The 21,058-nt window shown below is 31.2% G+C and overlaps 4 protein-coding genes across 5 annotated transcripts in view; 3 read left to right on the forward strand and 1 right to left on the reverse strand.

Annotated features, from left to right (window-relative positions):
- The first annotated feature begins 2,192 nt into the window (after nt 1-2,192).
- On the forward strand, nt 2,193-2,834 carry LOC113400553 (large ribosomal subunit protein mL41). Its single transcript, XM_026640169.2, has one exon. The coding sequence runs from the start codon at nt 2,275-2,277 to the stop codon at nt 2,761-2,763; it is 489 nt and encodes a 162-aa protein (XP_026495954.2). The 5' UTR covers nt 2,193-2,274; the 3' UTR covers nt 2,764-2,834.
- Nucleotides 2,835-3,728: 894 nt separating this feature from the next.
- Nucleotides 3,729-12,863, forward strand: LOC113400549 (1,4-alpha-glucan-branching enzyme). Its single transcript, XM_026640161.2, has 14 exons — nt 3,729-3,988; nt 5,576-5,745; nt 5,922-6,139; nt 6,416-6,560; nt 6,644-6,734; nt 7,034-7,243; nt 7,618-7,689; nt 7,957-8,128; nt 8,523-8,732; nt 9,596-9,767; nt 10,106-10,290; nt 11,537-11,674; nt 12,264-12,377; nt 12,447-12,863. Exons 1-14 carry the CDS (start codon nt 3,876-3,878, stop codon nt 12,495-12,497), a joined length of 2,061 nt encoding a protein of 686 aa, XP_026495946.1. The 5' UTR covers nt 3,729-3,875; the 3' UTR covers nt 12,498-12,863.
- LOC113400550 (glutathione S-transferase C-terminal domain-containing protein homolog) lies at nt 12,809-14,793 on the reverse strand. Its single transcript, XM_026640162.2, has one exon. It carries the CDS (start codon nt 14,686-14,688, stop codon nt 12,880-12,882), a length of 1,809 nt encoding a protein of 602 aa, XP_026495947.2. The 5' UTR covers nt 14,689-14,793; the 3' UTR covers nt 12,809-12,879.
- A 469-nt stretch (nt 14,794-15,262) lies between these two features.
- LOC113400523 (mitochondrial carrier protein Rim2) overlaps nt 15,263-21,058 on the forward strand; it is a 36,069-nt gene continuing 30,273 nt past the window's right edge. The window contains exons 1-2 of one of the 2 annotated variants that reach the window (XM_026640126.2): nt 15,263-15,739; nt 16,183-16,333. In XM_026640126.2, coding sequence (XP_026495911.2) covers nt 15,699-15,739; nt 16,183-16,333 — 192 coding nt within the window. In that variant the 5' untranslated portion in view covers nt 15,263-15,698. The remainder of the gene's footprint in view (nt 15,740-16,182; nt 16,334-21,058) is intronic. The other variant, XM_026640125.2, reaches the window with a different exon arrangement.

The following is a 21,058-nucleotide window of genomic DNA, read 5'->3' on the forward strand; positions in this document are numbered from 1 at the left end:
TTAATACACATAATATATGTATAAAAAGAACCATAGAACAAACTCCAATATTACAGAATTTTTATTAATACATTTCACACAACATATTTAAATAACAAGTATAAAATTGAATAATATTTATTATTATATTATTATAATTACATAATATTGACAGTTGTACTGAAATGGCGTGGTGAATGACATAATATTCAATAATCTGAAGTGTTCTATGGCTGGTTTTATCTGTGAGATAATATTTAAAAAAAAAACGTGTTATAAATTGGGTCCAATCATTTCAAAGTAGCTCTTTATTTTACAGACACTTTTTATGAGTGGTAGATTTTTTCAAATATAAAATAATATTGCTAGCCCAAAATTAATGTGTTTCGAAAAATTAATCTCGGTTTGTAATTAAACTATTGTTCTTTTAAAAGTAATTTTATTCTAAAAAATATTTGTAAAGATAAATTAAATGTATAAAGTTTTTAGTGTGCACATTTTCGTGCAATTTGTGATAGTTATGAAATATAATTAATAATAAAACTACATGAATACGACGACTTTTACACATTCCCTTGGACAATAAAAATTATATTGCGTTATGTCTTTCTTGGGTATGTTTTGATAATGTTACTAGGTATGTTTATAATTAAAAAATATGTATATTGATTTCAACGAAAATATTGTACATAACATTGTTTAAATGTACAAAGCAAACAGATATTATAGTTACCTGTATAGTCCACCTTGAATTTGTTGCTTATTTGTGTATTAAGCTCAAGTAAATATGATAACTAATACATACCAAGTTAAGGTGCTACATGAAACGAAATAGTGCCAATATAAATTTTAACAGTGAATTATAGCTTAAATGCACAAACTTTTTATTGAATATGTATGTAATTTAAGTATTAGCGTATTTGTTTGATACACAATGGTGAAATGGATATTGTAAGTTCTTATCGAAGAATATTTTATTAATCAGTATATTTATTATACGGGGATATTGTAAAAATGTTTTATGAACAACTTTTTTGGGATTTTAAATATAAGCTTTATATGGAAAAAATATAAAGGTACATTTACATAAAATAAAAAAAATATCTCATAACATACATTTTAATGTCAATAATTTATATTGAAAGTTAAAATAGTGGTGCTGATTCAGTAGTACAAAATCTCAAAGTAAATCTTATTTGGAAGGACTTGCTATATTTGTCAAACCTAAAACGGTAATGGAAATACCTTAGTTAATATATAAATCGGCCCCATTATTTTGTTTTGGATATATTATAAGATTAGTGAGTCTATTATTATATGTTTCATTTGCGAATTCATTTTTGAAATTTTATAATGTGGAAGAGTAATAATGTCTTAATGTTAAAATATTATAAATTATACAGATTTGACCTACATCTCTAGTTTTCTTTTTAATAAACTGCAAACTGATTACTATATAAAATGTAAAAATTAACCACAGAATTAAAAACTATTTTCATTACCTCTATGACACTTAAAAAAAGTGGAAGACTTAAGGTTAAGTAAGTTAAAGAGATTAAGATATTTATAAAGCAGCTTATAATTAAAAGTTTAAAAACGATACTCTATTCTTATTCTATAACGATTGATTGAAACCAACATAAGTCATTTATTTTCTGCTGGAGCCTTTACCGCCAATATTTTCTGATGCACCTCTAATAGCACATTTCGAAATAGGCTACATCTGGATGCGGTGGTAAAGGAATTTTCAACCCTCAATGATTTTTTATTAAATACAATAGATAATATAACAGTTTTTGTTGAATTTTGTGTGAATTTAATAAGCGTTTGCATTAATCGCGTTCGCATATTATTTAATAGTACTTTATGTTAAGTTTTGCTTCATCCTATAGGTAATCTACGCAAAAACTTTTTAAAAACGGCGACGAACTATTAATTTACCATAAAATATAGTACACTATAATTGAGGATTATTATATTTTTTTACTTTAATTAAATATTTATAAGAAATTACAACTAGGGCCTAAAGACGCAACTAGAAGACCAACAAGTATGGATTTGGTCCTTGTTACATTACGACTCCTTTGAACGTAAATTTCTTATATTATTACCTACTTCAGTAACAATATATCAATGATTTTAAACATTTAAACGTAAACAGATTCGTGACACAAAAATCGTGGCTGTTTAGTGCAGTACTCTTGCATATCTTCAGAGAAAAAAATGTGACAGCTTATGTCAAATAAATAACCTTAACTTACATCTTTGTTTTTGTTCACGATTTAATTATTTAGTATGTCGAAAACTACTTCATTATTTAATCTAATAATAAAACGAAATATTTCTGTTACTACTCCCCGTGAAGGTAAAAGAAATTTCCGAAAATTCGTTATACCTAATAAAAGGGGGTCCCGATTACACAAACAGAACCAGGCAAGTCCAAACCCCGAGTTAGAAATCGACAAACGTGGGGTTCGTGATATAGGCTATGTTTTGAACGGCCGTTTTGTTAAAGTACCCGAAATGATTCCTGAACTTATTGTTCCCGATTTAACGGGTTGTGATTTAAAACCCTATGTTTCATACAAAGCTGAGGATGTTATTCAAAGCGAATTTACCGCTCAACAATTATTCGATGCTGTTTATAGTAGAAAGATTGTAACTGATTTTAAACAAAATAAACTAACAGAAGATGGAGAACCCTTAGAGCCGTCAGATGAAGAGAAATTGCAGCCAGAAGAAGCAGTTCACAGAGCTAAGAGAACTGGCTCTGATATATTTTAGTTGTAATTTATAAGATATAGTCTTAGTATGTAGTTAAATTGTATGATATAATAATAAATACATGAAAATTATATATGGTTCATAATTTCACAAATAATTTGGAAAGCTGTATTGATATAATTATGTAAACTCATGATACATTTAGAAAGGCGTGCCAAATTGTATTTTTTATGATTAACATACAATCATTATTTTTAGTACTTATAATTTCTACTCATATCAGTAGTGGCAAAACACATTCCCAAGTATAGGCTGTTAATTTTTGCCACTTTTATCTCTATAATATACTCCTACACACAGGTATACAGATTTGTCAATTATTCAAACTCATGGCTTTCTTAATATTGTTATTGTAATTAGCCTATATTTGATGGCCCTCGTAATTGCCACCCTAGACTCAAGCCTACTCAACCACCTGGTAAATTTACCATTATTTCATGCATACTACAAAAAAGTATAACAATATTTAATGCTGTTTGTTATAATCAGATCATCATTTAATATTTAATTCATAGTAAATGAAAAATATGATAAATACATATACACCTATCTCATATCATTCTATCATCAAAGCCTTAAATAAACAAAAGCAGTCGCTTGATAAATATAATTTAAATTTACCTACATTATTATTACTGGGTTACGTGTTAGAAATTTTAGATAATTTGAAAAATTAAAGCTCTTGAACGTTATTAATAATAAAAGGCCCGAAAATGAAAATAGAAAAAAAGGAATACCTTTAAACAAATGTATATACATTATTAATATATTTATTAATAATGTACATATATTTATTTAAAATTATACTGAAAATACTGATTTCAAATTAGTATAAACAGTTTAGCTAATATTAACACAACACATATTACTTTATTATTCTGATTTAGTTATTACGAATAATAAGTTCTCTAAATTAAGCATAATGTAAAATTACATAAAATAAACTGACACAGTTGACCCTTAATATCAGTAATATGAAATTAATCTCAATATATTGACTTACTATTATTTGAACTTCATTTATCGCTTCGCGCGGTTGTGATTGTTGCACTTTGCGGCGCGTGCGCATAGACTCGTTAAATTTTTTATATATACCTACCTATATAGATATAATGGGTGGTAATTATTCCGCTATGGATCCGATGGACGTCCCTGTGCCGGATCTAAGAAAATTATTCGAAAGAGATGGTTATTTGAAGCCTTATGAACGAGAAATCCGACGACGGTAAGTTTACATATCTTTTTATACATAAATATAAATCTATTATGTTATATTTGTTGCAGTAGAAACAAATATCTCTACAAATTTAACCTTACTGTAGGTTAACTTTTCTGTTTACGAAGATCACATATTCAAGCGATAAAGCGCTTGATAAATGTTACTATATTTGACATATCTAGATTATTTTCATGCGTATATAAAAATTATGTTTTAGTTTTATGTAGAAATAAAATAGCAGTGAATAGTTAATGTCATTAATTTTTTCTATATTTGGAAGGTGACATGTTACAAAAATGCCTAAATGTCGATTTAAAAATGAAGCGCTTTATATGCTTACGGTAAACAGAAATGACATTTTCAATGTCAAACTAGAGGTCGTTGCAATAAACAATATAAAATAATACTACATTACATTACAATGTGTTATGTATTCTCAGGTCCCTATATTATTATGTCTAAAACAAAACAGATGTTATTTTTGGAATGGAATACTTAAAATAAACGTTAAAGAAGAAATAGATTCTAATAAATAAGTCCACAAATAGCTTAAAAATACCAAAAATTCTAAACATATTTACTTGACACACTGCAGAGTGCATGTAAATATTCTTCTATCAGGAATTGCAGATGTAATTCCAATATCTTTGAAGTTTAAGGCTTTTCCATCTTTGTTTGAATTTTAATTTTGACCAAAACGATCAAAATATATTTTTACCACAAAAAAATCACCCTACCACCGACGTGGTGGGACGCTTATGAGATCGCGTGAAAAAATCCAAAAAGGTATCACTAAAATTGCGTTTTCTGATAAGTGTTAGTTGATTTGTGTGTTATCCGTTGCCTCACACGAAGCAGCATGTGGGTCGCTTGCGGGGGAATATATTTTTTACTAGGGTAAGGCCTCTCAGGCCCTCATATCAGTGGTTAAAGGTTAATGTATTTTGCCATGATTCTTATATAAAATCATTGCTATTAATGATATAATAACATACATGCGACGCAAAACTATACCTAATTTTTAAGTTTTCACTCTCAATGTTGTTTATCATGTCATATTATATCTTATAATATTATTAAAAACAATAATTTTCATTTTTATACGTGTTTAATATTATTGTGTTTAAATTTTTCAATAGTGATGTTGGCATTTGTAACATAGTATCTATTTATATATTTGTGATAGGTGGCTCAAAAGCCATATCTGGTATTTTTTTACAAAACACTATAAAGAAAAAAACAACGCAAACATCCGTGAGCAAATAAGAAGACATAACATATTCTAGGTATTTTTCTATTTGTAGATTTATTACCTAGTACCTAGCTATAGCGTCATAACTTTGGAAAAGGCAGAAACAATAACCTACACTACTATTTTTCTAGTACTTACAATGACTTACTAAAAACTTAGTGTATATTTTTATAACGTTGACGGTTAGTTTTTAAAAATGTTGGTATAAGTTTAATGTTTGCAATATTCAATCAGTTTTGCATCAGCCAAGACAAAGCGCGACAAATTTTGAATTGAATAAAAGATATTGAGACTTTTTTCCATGTGTAGACTCTCTTATAAATACCACGTATTTTTTTAAGTTATGCCTGCTTCAAAGACCTATGGGTTAAGATTGAATCGTGGGAAGGAGGATTGGAGGCTTTTACTACAGGATACAGATATTATGGGGTACAATTCGGCGCAGATGGCTCAGTGGTTTGGCGAGAGTGGGCTCCAGGAGCACATTCCATGCATCTCCAAGGAGATTTCAGTAAGTACTTAGTTACATAAAAATACATAAAAATTAATTACATAAAAATTTTGGTCGGCTTGTTAGCCTTTGACTGCCTGCCCATTTTCGTACTACGCCTTTTTTTTCTATTGACATTCCTCATTAAAACACATCACATTCTTTCATTATCTAAAGCGTTTCTTCTTTACCTCCAGATGGCTGGAACCCAAAGAGCCATCCATTTAGGAAGTTAGAATATGGCAAATGGGAACTCTACATACCAGAAAACCCCGACGGTACCTGCCCCATCAAACACGGCAGTCGCGTTCAGATCATTGTAAATGATCACTTGTACAGGGTGTCCCCTTGGGCGAATTACGTCAAGCCATTTGAGGGATTTACGTATCAGCAATTCATCTACAATCCTGAAAAGGTAACATTACAAACTTATAAAGTATTAAACATTTTTTATACTTTTCAGACTTTAAAATAATATCTATAATTTTACTTTTTACGATTTAATTAATGATACAATATTTATAATATTTCCTAAACATAATACATTGCCAACAGTTATTATGTCCAATTACAAAAACATAGAATCTACGCATTACATACGCGTTAATACACGTTTATGTAAATTTATATAACGTTGTGCATTATAAAATAATAATACTACAAATAAATCTTCTCAAATATTCTTCTTCAGCCATACCAATTCAAGCACAAAAAAGTAAGCAGGCCTGCGTCTTTGCGTATTTACGAGTGTCACGTTGGAATTGCTACCAATGAAGGAAGAGTTGGCACCTATTTGGAATTTAAGGACAATGTGCTACCTAGAATTAAAGACTTAGGTATACGCCACGAAATAAAATACAAGAGCTAGTATATTAGTCATCGAATATGTTCCAAGCATTATCTCTCACTTCATTTGCAGGTTACAATGCAATTCAGTTGATGGCAATAATGGAACACGCCTATTATGCTTCATTTGGATACCAAGTAACGAGTTTCTTTGCAGCTAGCAGGTGAGTTTTTGGGCTTTCCATTTTTTAATCAGTTTAATGAAACAATACGTATTGGCGATTTGCTTTATGTCGCAATATGTAAGTATACCGAATACTGGCTGAATAATTTTTATTCACCTAAACCTTCGCCATCAATGTCCAATCAACCAATCTGTCGTCTACATACATTAAGACCGATGCGGTGGAAGAAGTTTGTTTTATATATATGGTTATCGTGTTTACTAAAGTCTGATAATGTTAAAATCGTGACTAAAAATTTGTTGATAAATAATAATAATTCCAATTGGTAAATTTTCTAGTCGATACGGCACTCCTTGCGAGCTGAAACAACTGATCGACAGAGCTCACGAGCTGGGTCTATACGTGATGCTCGACGTAGTCCACTCCCACGCTTCGAAGAACACTCTGGACGGACTGAATGAGTTCGACGGCACCAACGCCTGTTACTTCCATGACGGAACGCGGGGCACGCACGCCTTGTGGGACAGCCGACTGTTCAACTATTCCGAGTAAGTTACTATAATAATAAAGAAAATAGCTACAGAATTACAATTAGTTATTAAAAGGTGATCTTTTCCTATTAAGATAAATACTGACAAACCTTACGACTTTTGTGACAGAATTTATCTAATAAGTGGTTAGCCTGTGGCTGTTTATGCATAATATTTAGTGATCGAGACCTTTTTTTTTTTTAATTTTACTGTTAAGAGCTAAAATATGATGGAGTGTAGACTCGATCGAAGTGCATTCAACATAATGTAATTATGTTTTTTTTAATTGTAACTTCTGCTAATTTTTATCAATATTTGGGTAGTAATTAATTAAAATGATAGATCTCGTATGACTCAAAGTATTATATGAAATGAATACTCTTTTTTTATAGAGTCGAGGTGCTACGATTTTTACTATCAAATCTTCGATGGTACCAAGAAGAATATCAATTCGACGGATTCAGGTAAGCATAACTTAAGTGTTGTTACATTAACATTTTGGTGATAAACGTTTCTATAAACGAAAATATTAACTTCTGAAGGAAATGTCAGCATTTGCAACAACATTGCTAACTATTTATATATTATAACAGGCATGCATTTGAGCAGACAATGTGATAACATTTCTTTTTTCGAATTAAGAAAATGAACTTAAATGATATTGCTTCTTTTATTCGCATAATCCCGTCGTTTCCCGTCCCGCCTTTAATGACAACATTTGTACTATTCAGATTCGATGGCGTTACATCCATGCTGTACCATAGTCGCGGTATCGGTGAAGGTTTCTCGGGCCACTACGATGAGTACTTTGGCCTCAATGTTGACACCGAGGCGCTCGTCTACCTCATGTTGGCCAATGAACTCATACACTCCATTGATAAAAGGGCCATCACTATTGCAGAGGTAAACCAATTTATTGAAAATAAAAACCAAACGAAACATTACAACACTAAATATTGCTTGATTGTTATAAATAATAGATCAGTGCCAAAAAAACAAGTAAAAGTAACAAATAATATGATATCAAATGTTATGTAAAAAAATATATGTATATATTTTTTTTAAAGTGTCGAACCTTTCGCTGCGTCTTGGGGTATGATCTGTTTTTTTTTAATTCCGTAACGAATGTGATCATGCCCTTATCTCCAGGTTTTAGGTTAATTTAATGACAACTTTCATAACAATCTGTGCACTAATCACTTTCTTAATTACGCATTTATATATTTAGTCTTATTTGATTCACATTTGGTATGATATAAATTATTATGAGATGAAATATTTTTTTATAATCTTTCAGGATGTATCAGGAATGCCGGCGTCTGGTAGACCGGTGGGCGAGGGTGGGACTGGTTTCGATTACCGGCTAGGCATGGCCATTCCTGACATGTGGATCAAGCTGCTGAAAGAGGAACGAGATGAAGACTGGAAGATGGGTTACATCGTCCATACTTTAACTAACAGGCGTTGGTTGGAGGGTACTGTTGCCTACGCTGAGAGCCACGACCAGGTAGAAATCTGTTTTAAAAATTATAAATTGAATTATCTTTGAAATTCTATTTTTAAAATAATACATCATGCATTTCTATTTATAAATATTAGTTGTGTTTTGTATGTAATTACCATAATTTATGTAAATAATATTCTTTATAAAATTAAAGTCGGTCAGAGTCTTAAAACCTTCTTAGTTGAAAAACAGCCTACTGTCGGCAGAAGTATCATCTAGTGAGCACGTATAGCGCAGCCTATATAAATGTTGCCCACATATTACTGTACGGAAACGGCTGAGTTATTGGTTTTTATTTAAATGATCTATTCTCTGCTGTGATTATTTATTATCTGTAGGGGCCCATTCATTTATTACGTAAGACTATTTTCGCTTGTTTTTGACGCCCTCCCCCTCTATTATAAGAAAAAATAAGAATAGGCCGACCCCCTCCCCCTTATTTAATATTTATTATGTAAGAATCTAAAGGAAATCATGAATACACGTTTGGTTTATTTTAATGTTTATGTTTCAAAGAATCAATTTTTTTGAAATTTTATTCGTAATTTCAAAGGTACTAATAATCTTTATTTTTTGGCCCGCCCGTTGCCATGGAAATGGAAATATCGTTTTGTACCTATACGCATCCGAGCGAACCTCAACAATCGAACCTTTTTCAAATAATTTTAACTTTGCGCATTTTTTTATCTCACGTAAGAACTATCGAGACTCCTTCCTACCCCCTTGTAAGAAAAAATAAGACATGATCGACCCCCTCCCCCTCTAAATCGTCTTACGTAATAAATGAATGGCCCCTAGACGGCTTTTTATGGACAAATTAGGTAACGGGATAATTTTCTAGTATTATTTTATCCATTCACTACCAGGCTTTGGTTGGAGACAAAACTATAGCATTCTGGTTGATGGATGCCGCCATGTACACACACATGAGTACGCTGAGTGAATCTAACCCGGTCATCGAGCGTGGACTCGCCTTGCATTGTATGATTCGGCTCATAACAAACGTGCTTGGTGGAGAGGCGTATCTTAACTTTATTGGTGAGAATGAGTTTATCATACTATTCGTAACTATCTACTGTTTCCTGCTTCTTGATTTTGCACGTCCTACACGATCGCATCGGCAGACTCACTACCAACGATATTAACTTACTAGGTAACACGCATTACCCCGCCGGGCTCATGGCTCCTCATTCATTACAACTCGTCGGCACCTAGGTGGATGACGATCCAATCAGAGACAACGAGATTTAGACATAGACAAAATAAGTACTTTTTAATAATATAATATAATCCTAATAATCAGAATCATAAGAATGTTTCATCGAATGTGAAATATAAGCCAATAAATTTTAAGGGAAAAAAAATATCTCATTCAGGTAACGAGTTTGGACACCCCGAGTGGCTAGACTTCCCACGCGAAGGGAACAACTCGTCGTACCATTACGCGCGCAGACAGTGGCATCTCGTGGACGATCAGCTCCTGAAATACAAGTACCTCAACCAGTTCGACAAGGACATGAATGCACTCGAGGAGAAATATGGCTGGTTGAGATGTAATCCCGTAAGTATCTAGTGAAGTATAAATGTTTTATTTACACAAACTAGTTGTGTTCTTGTCTTTAATATAACATACTCACACCAGTTTTCCCACGAATAGAATAGGGGTACCAAAACGTATATGTATATTTAAGGACAAACACAAACAGTTTTTTTTATACTTAACTAGTGACCCGCCCCGGCTTCGCACGGGTGCAATGCTGATAATAAATATACTACAGAATGTCTTACAACGTTCACAGCTTTTTGTCATTAGATAATACAAACTGTAATATCTTCGAAAATATTAATTTAAATTACATGCTGTAAAGGGTTGATCTATATATTAAATGCACAATGTATTTAAGGTCCTTAATTAGATAAGGATTAATGCTGTATTGCTTAAAATAGCTTCGAAAATAAGCCATTATTTCTTGTAAAAAGTAAAGGATAAAAAATGGTTATTGTGGGTTATCCCTAAGAGGTAGACATATACCGTCCCGGACTTTTTTGAAGACCTTTTTAAGGTGTACAATACAGCACATTATTTTGTTCTATCTCGTAGGGTTCAGCCAGCGTTTGCAACGTAAGCGCTAAAGGGTTTATTTACGACATCACTTTAGAAACCTCTAAAATAATCATTGTTTCTCTACTATATTGTGCATGTATTATACATATAAACCTTCTTCTTGAATCTATCTATCTATTAGAAAAATCGCATCAAAATCCGTTGTGTCATTTTAAAGATCAACGCATACATAAGGATAGACAGCGGTAAGCGACTGTTTCATACTATGTAATGATTCACCTAAATTTGGTCAAACATTATTTTATTTTGAAATAGGTAGGTGGTAGTGGTAGGTAGGTGGACGGTTACATTTGCAACCTGATGGTAATTAAGTGGTCACCACCGCTCATAGACATTGGCGCCGTAGGATATTTTAATTATTCCTTTCATCACCAATGCGCCACCAACCTTGGGAACTAAGTTATTATGTCCCTTGTTCTTGTAGTTACACTGTCTCACTCACCCTTCTAACCGAAACATAACAATACAAAGTATTGCTGCTTGGCGGTAGAATATATGTTGAGTGAGTCGTACGTACCCAGAAGGGCTTGCACAAAGCCCTAAATCCAAGAATTAGTTTGAAAACATGAGGAAAAATATTCATTTTTAGTAAATACTTTGTTAGTTTAGTTTGTTTATATTCTTTCATATCATCATTAAACGCATCTTAGTGGACATTCAAGCTAATTTATTACGCTTTTAGGCGTACGTGTCGTGTAAGCATGAAGGCGACAAGGTGATCGCATTCGAACGCGCGGGACTTCTATTCGTGTTCAACTTCCATCCTTACCAGAGCTTCACTGACTATAGGGTGGGAGTTGACGTGCCTGGCAAATATCAGGTATGTCTTATATTTGTTTTAATATTCATATTTACTTTATTTATAATTAACCCTAATTTTGTAATGACTTTTCTTAAATCTCAATATTGTTAAATTTATTTACTAATAACAAAAATTTAGTTCAAGTTTTCCAGCATTATATTGATGTGTTCACTGCAGTGGTAGTATGTTAGAACTAAGATATGTTGAAAACGGGGGTTCTTAGAATATCTTAATACGGAATTTCGGGCGCGTATCCTGCAAATTTTATAATTTCTATAATCAATATCGCATAAAACTTTCGACATTCCGGTGTGAGTTATGACTTATGAGTGTCTTCTAACAGAAAAGCTCTACTGGTAAGAAGTAACTACATTTTGTATTTCGATAACGATGCCCAAATTTTTAAGCGTAATCCGCGCGGGAAGTTGATTTAAGTAACTTTTTCCCTAAGCAGACATTTGCAGGATATCCTAAGATACCTTTAAGATATTAGTTCGTAAGCCCTTACGGGGGCTCTCTTTTCTGTCGAGATTCTCAGTATTCGGACTATTTGGGTCCCAACTGGCGCGATAAAATGTAATATAGAGATTTATATTTTTGTTTTCAGGCAGTGTTGTGTTCTGACAGCAAAAAATATGGCGGCTTTGGACGAGTGGAACCTGACGGCGAGTTTCATTTAACGCAGGGTGTTCCTTGGGGAAACAGAAGCGATTCAGTACAGGTAATTCTATCAAATGAGGATATGTAAGTGTTATTTCTCAGCTTATTTCATAAAATAATCTGCTTCTAGGTCTACATCCCGTGCCGCACTGCTATAGCGTATGCTCGCTGCGAAGAATAAGTTTATTTAAATAACTAAATGCTAGCTAAATGTGTATTTTTAAAGTATGTTAGTATTTGCACTGGTTACAACTCTCAATTATTTTATATATAAGCTATTTACTATTAAAAGTAGCTATTATGTTATATGTAAAATAATATATGTTAAAATGCTAATAGTCTAAGAAATATCGGTATTGCAAGTCTATAATCGCTCAATATAAAAATAAAAAATTTGGCTGCAGTTAGCCAAAGTTCAAGTGTCTATTAAAGTCATTATTGTAATTTTTTGTTATGTTTTACTATGATGTGAGAAAATAAAAGACGTAGCAGTAGTAAAAAAATTATGTTAATATATTTTTTTATAATAAAAATGTTTTCATAATTATATGCCTAGTTTTTTTTTACGACGGTACACCAACTAGCAAATTATTTTTATCAGTACATGACAAAGGTTTTAATCTGGATAATGTAACTTTGTAGCCATGTTCTTCAGCCAATCTCGCACGATCCGAATCTATTATAGCCATACATCTTTCACCTCTTACAGTCAAAGGATGGTCTTTATGAGTTTGATCAGCAGTATGTCCAATGCACAAATATTGATCAATTGTCATACTTTTGAATTTAGAACTCCTTGGATAAACAAGCCTGTCAGTTGCATGAACAGAGCCATAGCAACATGGGCAAAGAACAAATTTGGCATTTGATTTTAAGCATTTGTCTAAAACCAAGTCACTGGCAATCCCACAAGCATGTAAAGCAATTCCTATATCAAACTTTCCTATAAAGAAGTCTAAATTGCATTGGAAAAAATAAACATTTGTCAGACCCATCTTATGTACTCTATCCCTTGCCCTTAAAAGTGATTGTTCCTTATTTTCTAATAATATAATTGTACATTTTGGCAGGAGATGAGCAACAAGAATCCCTAAATGTCCACTGCCACTGCAAAAGTCAACAATATAGTTCCCGTCCTGAGCCATAGAGATTACCGCTTGACACAAGTTCTCCAATTGTTGGGATTTTCTTACAACCCTTTCATCTGGTAAATGGCCCGCTGCAGGATTTGCCCCATCTGGAATTTCTTTCCAGTCAAGTGCTTCAAATTCCAAATTACTCACATCTAATTCCATTCCATCTTCGATAACATCCAGAGCTTTCTCTATATCTTCAGGCTTCGTGAACAATCGTCTTTTAGGATTGTGTCTTTTGGGGTCTGATTTGTACAAACTAACATCTTCTATTTTAGGTATTTCTAGACTTTTTATTATAGGTAAAGGCAGAGCTTTAATTGTTTGTAAAATAAGTTCTAAGCTTATCACTTCATTAATATTTGTAATTTTCAAAAACCACTTATATGTCAATGGAAATAGAGATTCAAACATGTTTTTACCAATTATTTGTACAATTATATGATATGATGGAAGTAATACTAAGTCAGCTAGAGTAAGAAATGGTCCTTCGGCAAACTGATGATTCAAATCCAGATCTTCAATTTTGAGTGGAATATCTATTTCAGATTTTTTCTTATTGGACTTCCATTTTCTATGTTTAGGCATTCTTGCTTCATCTTTCAGTTCATTTATATCTATCGTACTACTGTTTATGTGATCCACATGGACTTTAGATTTTATATTTTCTTTCTTCAACTCTCTAGCTACTTTAAATATATTATGAATTTTAACAGGTTTATTTAAATGATTTTCAAATCTTATCAAACTCTTCGGTATTTCGTCTAACTTTTCCTCACTGAGTAATTCTTTTACTGTTTTTATCAAATCAACTTCACAGAATTTTGTCCATATTGACACTTCATTTGGTGCTTGAAGACAACCTTGTCTAAAGCTAAGTAAACCATCATCGTACTCATTAGAAGACTGTGCAGAGGTTCTGTGTCTACAAATATGTCTGGAAACGGCACAGAGACCAGTAATTATTGTATCGTCAAATAATATCACTGGATACAAACAAGACGCTACTTGCCAACAAATGTCTTCTTTATGGACGAAATCTATATGTTCTGCTTGCAAATTCAATAATGTTTTATCACTACTGTCTGTGGTATGCACGAAGTAAAGCTTTATATCAAGAGGAATACAATATTTGTATACACAATATGTAATTAGTGACTCTAGAGAGACTTTTAATATTGATGTTTTATCATAATTTTGTTTTGACGTGTGAGTCTCCAGATACAATTCATTTTTCATCCTGTTTTGATTTTAATTTTACAATAATATATGGTTATGTATGACTTTTATAGGTTATGAAATAGGAAACAAGCAGGTTTCTTAAAAATTTAATGAATAACAGAATATTCATTAACCGTCAATGTCATTTTCAGTTATTACATTAGTAGAATACTGACTATAGACAATCGCAATTCGCAGGATTGTATTATGTCGTCATCATTACATTTTTTTTATTTTTACAGCCATTTAAACAAATTATATTAATAATGTACATAGAGGTTCTTAAATAAATAAGATTTATTGAAATGACACTTTAAAGACTTGATTTTATATTATGAATTTTTAGTCTTGTTTATGATTTTTTTAATATTCGTTACACGCAGACATTTTTGAAATGTATTATATATTCATTGTAATAATTTATAATTTCAATGAATAGAACTTGTTAAAAATATTTTATTAATTTTTAAGAATACCTTTACAAATAAATATACATAAGATATATGAAGTAGTAATCATATATTTTTTTAATATGGCATTTTAGGTTTGTGATGTGCTATCAGTATTTATAGTATACAGCATGTTTACATGGTGACTGTCTTTAACTCCATTTATTTATAAGCCTTTTGTGTAAACAGATAGAAACTAGTATTCCGTGCAATCTCGAGCACGGCCAGATGAACGATGTGAACGTGTGATTGTACACGTTCCGAATGTGAACTCTTTTTAGTTAGTACGTAATGTTTGCCGAGTCTTCTGTCGTTAAGCCGCTCACATTGTGTGAAATGAAATCTTGAATGTAAATTGTGCCCAAAAATTTTTTATCATTGCTTTAAAGTTGATAACTATAAAATAATAAAAAAATTGTGTCATTAGTTTTTGATTTTACTATTTTGTGATAAAAATAAAATTGTGTGCATATATAATAAATAAATACGTTGAAGACGTTGCTATAAGTGGTGGTAGTGCATTTGTTTATTTTTAGAATTCGCAATTTGCAGTCATGTAATTATTCCGGTGGCGCTAAAATGTCTCAAAGGGATACAGCGATACATCTTGTGGCTGGAGGGTAAGGATAATGTTTTGTTTATTACTCATGATAAAATCCATTAAGTTGAATTAATGATACGCAGTTACCGTATTTGCATAATTTCATATCGGTCGCAATAACACATGTGGGCTGCACTATTGATGTTTACGCCACTTTTTATTTAACCTATTTATACTTTACCTATATGTAAAATAAAATATAGAAAATTGTTTTAAATCTCCATTTAATGGGCTTTATTTGTCAGATAATTTTATGGCATTTATGTTTGAATATGATTTCGGAAATGGGGCCAATGTGGTGCATGCCTTAATCTGCATATCTGGATATCACCCTATTCTCAGCGTGAAAACATTTTTCTGTATTTTATTTCAAATTAATGTTCACTGCCTGTAAATATATTCTTTATTTATTGCTTAACTCTTGCATTGGGAAAAAAATGCTAAGAAAAAACTTAATTCCAGGCTTGCAGGCACTGCGGGTGCTGTGGTAACATGCCCTCTAGAAGTAGTAAAGACAAGACTTCAGTCTTCAAAGGGTGTGGGTATTCCACCCCCACCTCCATCTGGTGCTGCTAATGCAAAGCGAGTTTGCTCTAAGATTCCCAAACATCAGGTAAATTGATAACTTAATTAAAATCTTAACATAAATACTTAATAAAAACCTAAGTAAAAAATATAAGTATTTTTTATATGATACAGAAAATGTAAAGTTCAAACATCAAGTATTAAATAAAGCTATTTTTTTTTAAAAATTTATTTATTTATATAAGTTTTATTTGCAAATGAGTAATAACGCATAACACGCAATAACATACACAATTTTGATTATTTTAAAATTATTACATTTAGTTTGTTACAAATATTAGAATACCAATTTCCGAACCAAATAATATTTTCTACCACAGATCAACCTAAATTCTATTAATATTAAACAAAGACTTAAATTTTGAATATTATAAACATATAGCATTTTTAAGACAACTTCATTTTTCATGTAAAATTTTCATAAAAGTTTCACATGATAGTTAGTATGTTTCTTTGATGAACTACTTGATATTTTCTACACCAGCAAACGTTTCTATAATACTAAGCTTACTATCAGAGCAAATTTTGGGTGTTATAATCAAAGAAAGTGACAAAAACTAAAAAATTCAGCAATAAAATCCAAATTCTTACTTATTTTTAATAAAAGGCCGAGCCATCGATATATGAAACATCGGAGTTATGAAATTCATATCAAAATCTTATTAAGGATCAAAATAAAATTAAGTAGGTATATAATGGAATAGGGAACCTATGGATCAAGGTAATGCTAGATATAATTTAGAAATTAATTTGATTCTTTGAGATTAAATATATATTTAATTCTTACATAAATCTCAACCAGTCCTCCTTTATTTATCTTTTACTATGATAAAAATAACGCATCATTGTAAACAGATAATCATGTTAAGTGATTTTATAAAAAATGTAAGTACATTACATCATACAAATACTATAAAAAATGTTTCCTCCAATTTCTAATTGATAATGTTTAAATGGCCAGTAATAAGATGAAAAATAAGAAACATGTAGAATCCTATAAAAAGTACTTCTTATTTTAAATACTTAGTCATAGGCCTATATACGAGCCCATCTGGTTAAATACTACCGACTCATCAGATATTCTACTGGCAAACACCAACACTGTTGTTGTATTCAGGTATGTAGGCTGAGTGAGCCAGAGTGGCGCGTTGGTGTTGTAAGGACGTGTCAATATTTCTTACAGTCTTAATATCTTTACGAGGTGGTGACCGCTTATCATCAGGTGGCCCATTTGCATTTCCAACTTGTATCATATAAAAAATACGTAGGTCTGGTCATCCTCTCCATGCCATGGAAGCTTTATTCATTAAATTATATTACTACTACTTGTATGTACGTATATAGATAAAATTGTTTATAACTTGGGATTGATGACTAATAATTCAACTGGCTTTAGCAGGTGTCTCAATTTAAAATAGAAACACAATTGATGTTTGTGTCTCATCCTATACAAAAATGTTAAGCAAAATTCGGCTTGGTCAATTCATGATTCCGTATATTATAAGCAGATATGATTTTATTTTAGTTTAAAGTTTGACTTGCATTGAAATTTTTAAGGTATTTATTCCGTTTCTTGTACTCGATAATTATTTTAATCAATGAAGCATATTAATTAAATAATTGAAATAACATTGAGGAAGAATTGCGTACAGTAATAAATCGTGTAAATGTTCCAGCCAATGCCTGGATATTACATACCTTATCTATTATGTAACAGTAGGCAGATAGAGCGCGCCGAATATTGGAGTTATGCTACAAAAGCGAATATGAAATCAAAAACGATTGCATCAAAAACGGTTAATTTAATGTCAACATGAAGCTGAAGTTGAATTATAAATGTGATTTTAGTACGTAAAAAACTTAGTAATACTAGCGTTATTTTGAATATTTGTTATAACAATTGTCTATATCGTAAATTAATATCTTTGATTTATCTCATACGATATATCCGTAAAATTGTGCCAACTAGAAAAAGAAAAATTTTAAGGGAACATTTGTATTGAACGGATTAATGAATGAAACTTTTACTTTATTTAACAATTTTAATAACTCTTACATAATGTCAAAATGTTTGTTAAATTCTAATCAGTTTTCATTGATGTGGAACTTTATGAGACAAACATCCAAGAAGACATTTCAAATAAAAGTCAGTAAGATGGAATGTCTTCGAAGTTAGAACATTTTGAATGTTTTACGAAACCCTAAAATTGTATACAATACAGTTGATGTGTGAGATATTTATCAGTTTGAATAGAAATCTAAACCATCCATGCTTCACTCAATTGAAAAACGAAATCGTCAAAATCGGTCCAGGTTTTTAGGGTAAGTTCAGTCACGTGCTCACGTATAGAAGAATTAAACATAAATACGAATGTTCGATGCATAATGCTATTTTTGATTATTGTATTTATAAAAAATTAACTCGAACGACCTGTAGGTACTAACGAGTAACTTATAATTTAAGGGGTGAGTATTAGACAGAATACATTTTTCAAATGCGCTTAGATCAAAAACTTTCAATAGATTCCCGGGGAAGATTTTGATGAAATCGGAAACTGATTTATTAGTTTTTTGATCATCTATTTTTTCCTTGTAGTATTGCATTTGGTAAGTTAACTCTGTACTTTATGAATGTTAATATAGTCTTGACGATGCATTATCTCAAGGTATTGTCTCAAGTTTACCATAAATGTATAGGCACGCGTATTATTTTACCTTGTACGAAAAAATGTGGAATTATTTGGGCGAATAATGGATATATAATGACTTATCGACATTAACATCGTCGCGTGTATATATTTCATTTAGTAGCTAAGTATCTCGTGTTCTGTTCTTGATTGAGCTTAACGTCGGGGGAATTCGTTTGAATTGGATTTGAATAAATACTTGTGTTATGTTGTTATTTTTCAGTAATGTATTTTGCGTATATTTATTCGTCCAAGGCAAAAATATCCCCTTGGATGTTTTTTTTTTATAACTTATTTAAAACATTTTTTTTACTCTGTGGTAAATTCGGAACTTAGTTATTCTTGTCGTATTTTTTTAAAGAAACTTGTTTCTGTCAACCTGTGAATCAATGTGTTTGATTATCCGCTTGCATTTCTTGCGTGATCAAGGTTCTCTTGTTAATGAGACATAGTATATTATACATTGTTGAACAATCAGAGGCAACCTTATTAAGTTTTTTTTAATAATATGGATCTTGCAACCAAATTTTCAATCGGTTTTACTGATACGATTACGGTGAAATTTTTGCACATTTTATATGGTAAAAATAAAGAGTTTTTATTGAACGGGATCAAATACCGAATTAGTACAAGACATGCTTTATGAAATCATTATTCATATTTTGATTTGACTAAATATTTTATTAGAATTATAAATAGGTTGACCTTGCATTTGAAAATAATTGCCGATTCAAGAAAACAATGATAAGCAACAACTTTATATATTTATTTAATACTATTTATATAAGAAAATCACGTTGCAACTAAACATAACAAGATAAGACGTCCATATCCGAGTTGAAACTGTTGAGTAAATTATATGAGGAACGATTATTTAATAAAGTATTATTGACATTTTATGATTAGGTAATTAGATACTGAAGAAGCCGATATGGAAAGAAGACGTATAGCCCTCCACGTATAGTATAGTATTCCAATTATAAACAAATATTAGATTTGCTCATAACATATTATCCACTAGAAACAGTTCTTAATAAATATATATTGCTTTAAAATACAGCACTATTCCACTCAACAATTTATATTCGCTTCATATCGGAAGACGTAGGGTTCAAATCCTGACAAACTTTTGAGTTTTTATGCGTTTTTTTTGTGTTTATAATAAAAAATATCTTGTGTTTATCGAGGTAGATTTCAACGTGATAGCTGTATGTGTGCACTGTGGTACAATAGGTCTATAGGTTTAATGATATTTATTTAACGATGATAAACTTAATTGACGAAATTATATACTACTCAACGGAGATGTTGGAGTTACAGTATTAATTTTGTATTTGATTATTCAATGGTTTGTCAGTTCCGCAATAACTATCGCATGATAAGCAAGCAATAATACAAATGATCAATTTACTTAATGGCATGTGCTTTGTTTGGCTTCTATTTATAAAATGGTCAGGTATTTAAACAAATTACCGTTACAGCTACTGTCAATATCATTAGGTTAATTCATCATGGATTTTTATGCAGCTTATATTTATATTCACTAGCTGTAACGCGCCCTTATACTACACTTACATTATTATATACATACGTCATTACAAAAAGTGATTTCGCGAATGACTTTTCGAGTGTGATTAACAAACATCCAGGCACTCAAATTTATGATTTTTAATACACAATAATAATGTTAATAAGATGAAATTGATGCATTTCCGAAATCAGCATTTGTCTTTTTCAAAATAAACATGTCTCATGTCGTTAGAGTGCCCTTTTTGCTAGAAGCACCTTTTATTGTATATACATATGTATTGTGTATACATATATATATGTATGTTCTTCCTAAAATGGCTAGAAATAAATAAAGCTAAATGTATCGCGAATTATATTTTCAGGTGCTAATAGAGCACCGCCACGACGCTTCGAGTTCGAGGTGTGGAAAATATTCTTTATTGTATTAAAATTATCATTATCATATCGTTAACATATTAAGTCAACCAATGACTTTGAATGCAAAACAATTTAATTGCATTAGGAAGTTTAAGAAATTATTCGGCTGTGTATATCAT

Source organism: Vanessa tameamea, chromosome 17, assembly GCF_037043105.1.
Source record: "Vanessa tameamea isolate UH-Manoa-2023 chromosome 17, ilVanTame1 primary haplotype, whole genome shotgun sequence".
NCBI lineage: Eukaryota > Metazoa > Arthropoda > Insecta > Lepidoptera > Nymphalidae > Vanessa > Vanessa tameamea.

What these genes read in the sequence shown, in the direction of transcription:
- LOC113400553 (XM_026640169.2), top strand. Translation starts at nt 2,275, where the DNA reads ATGTCGAAAACTACTTCATTATTTAATCTAATAATAAAACGAAATATT.
- LOC113400549 (XM_026640161.2), top strand. Translation starts at nt 3,876, where the DNA reads ATGGGTGGTAATTATTCCGCTATGGATCCGATGGACGTCCCTGTGCCG. An exon ending in ACCTAGAATTAAAGACTTAG is followed by an intron (nt 6,561 to 6,643) that starts GTATACGCCACG and finishes CTTCATTTGCAG; the next exon opens with GTTACAATGCAATTCAGTTG. An exon ending in ACGCTGAGAGCCACGACCAG is followed by an intron (nt 8,733 to 9,595) that starts GTAGAAATCTGT and finishes ATTCACTACCAG; the next exon opens with GCTTTGGTTGGAGACAAAAC.
- LOC113400550 (XM_026640162.2), bottom strand. Translation starts at nt 14,688, where the DNA reads ATGAAAAATGAATTGTATCTGGAGACTCACACGTCAAAACAAAATTAT.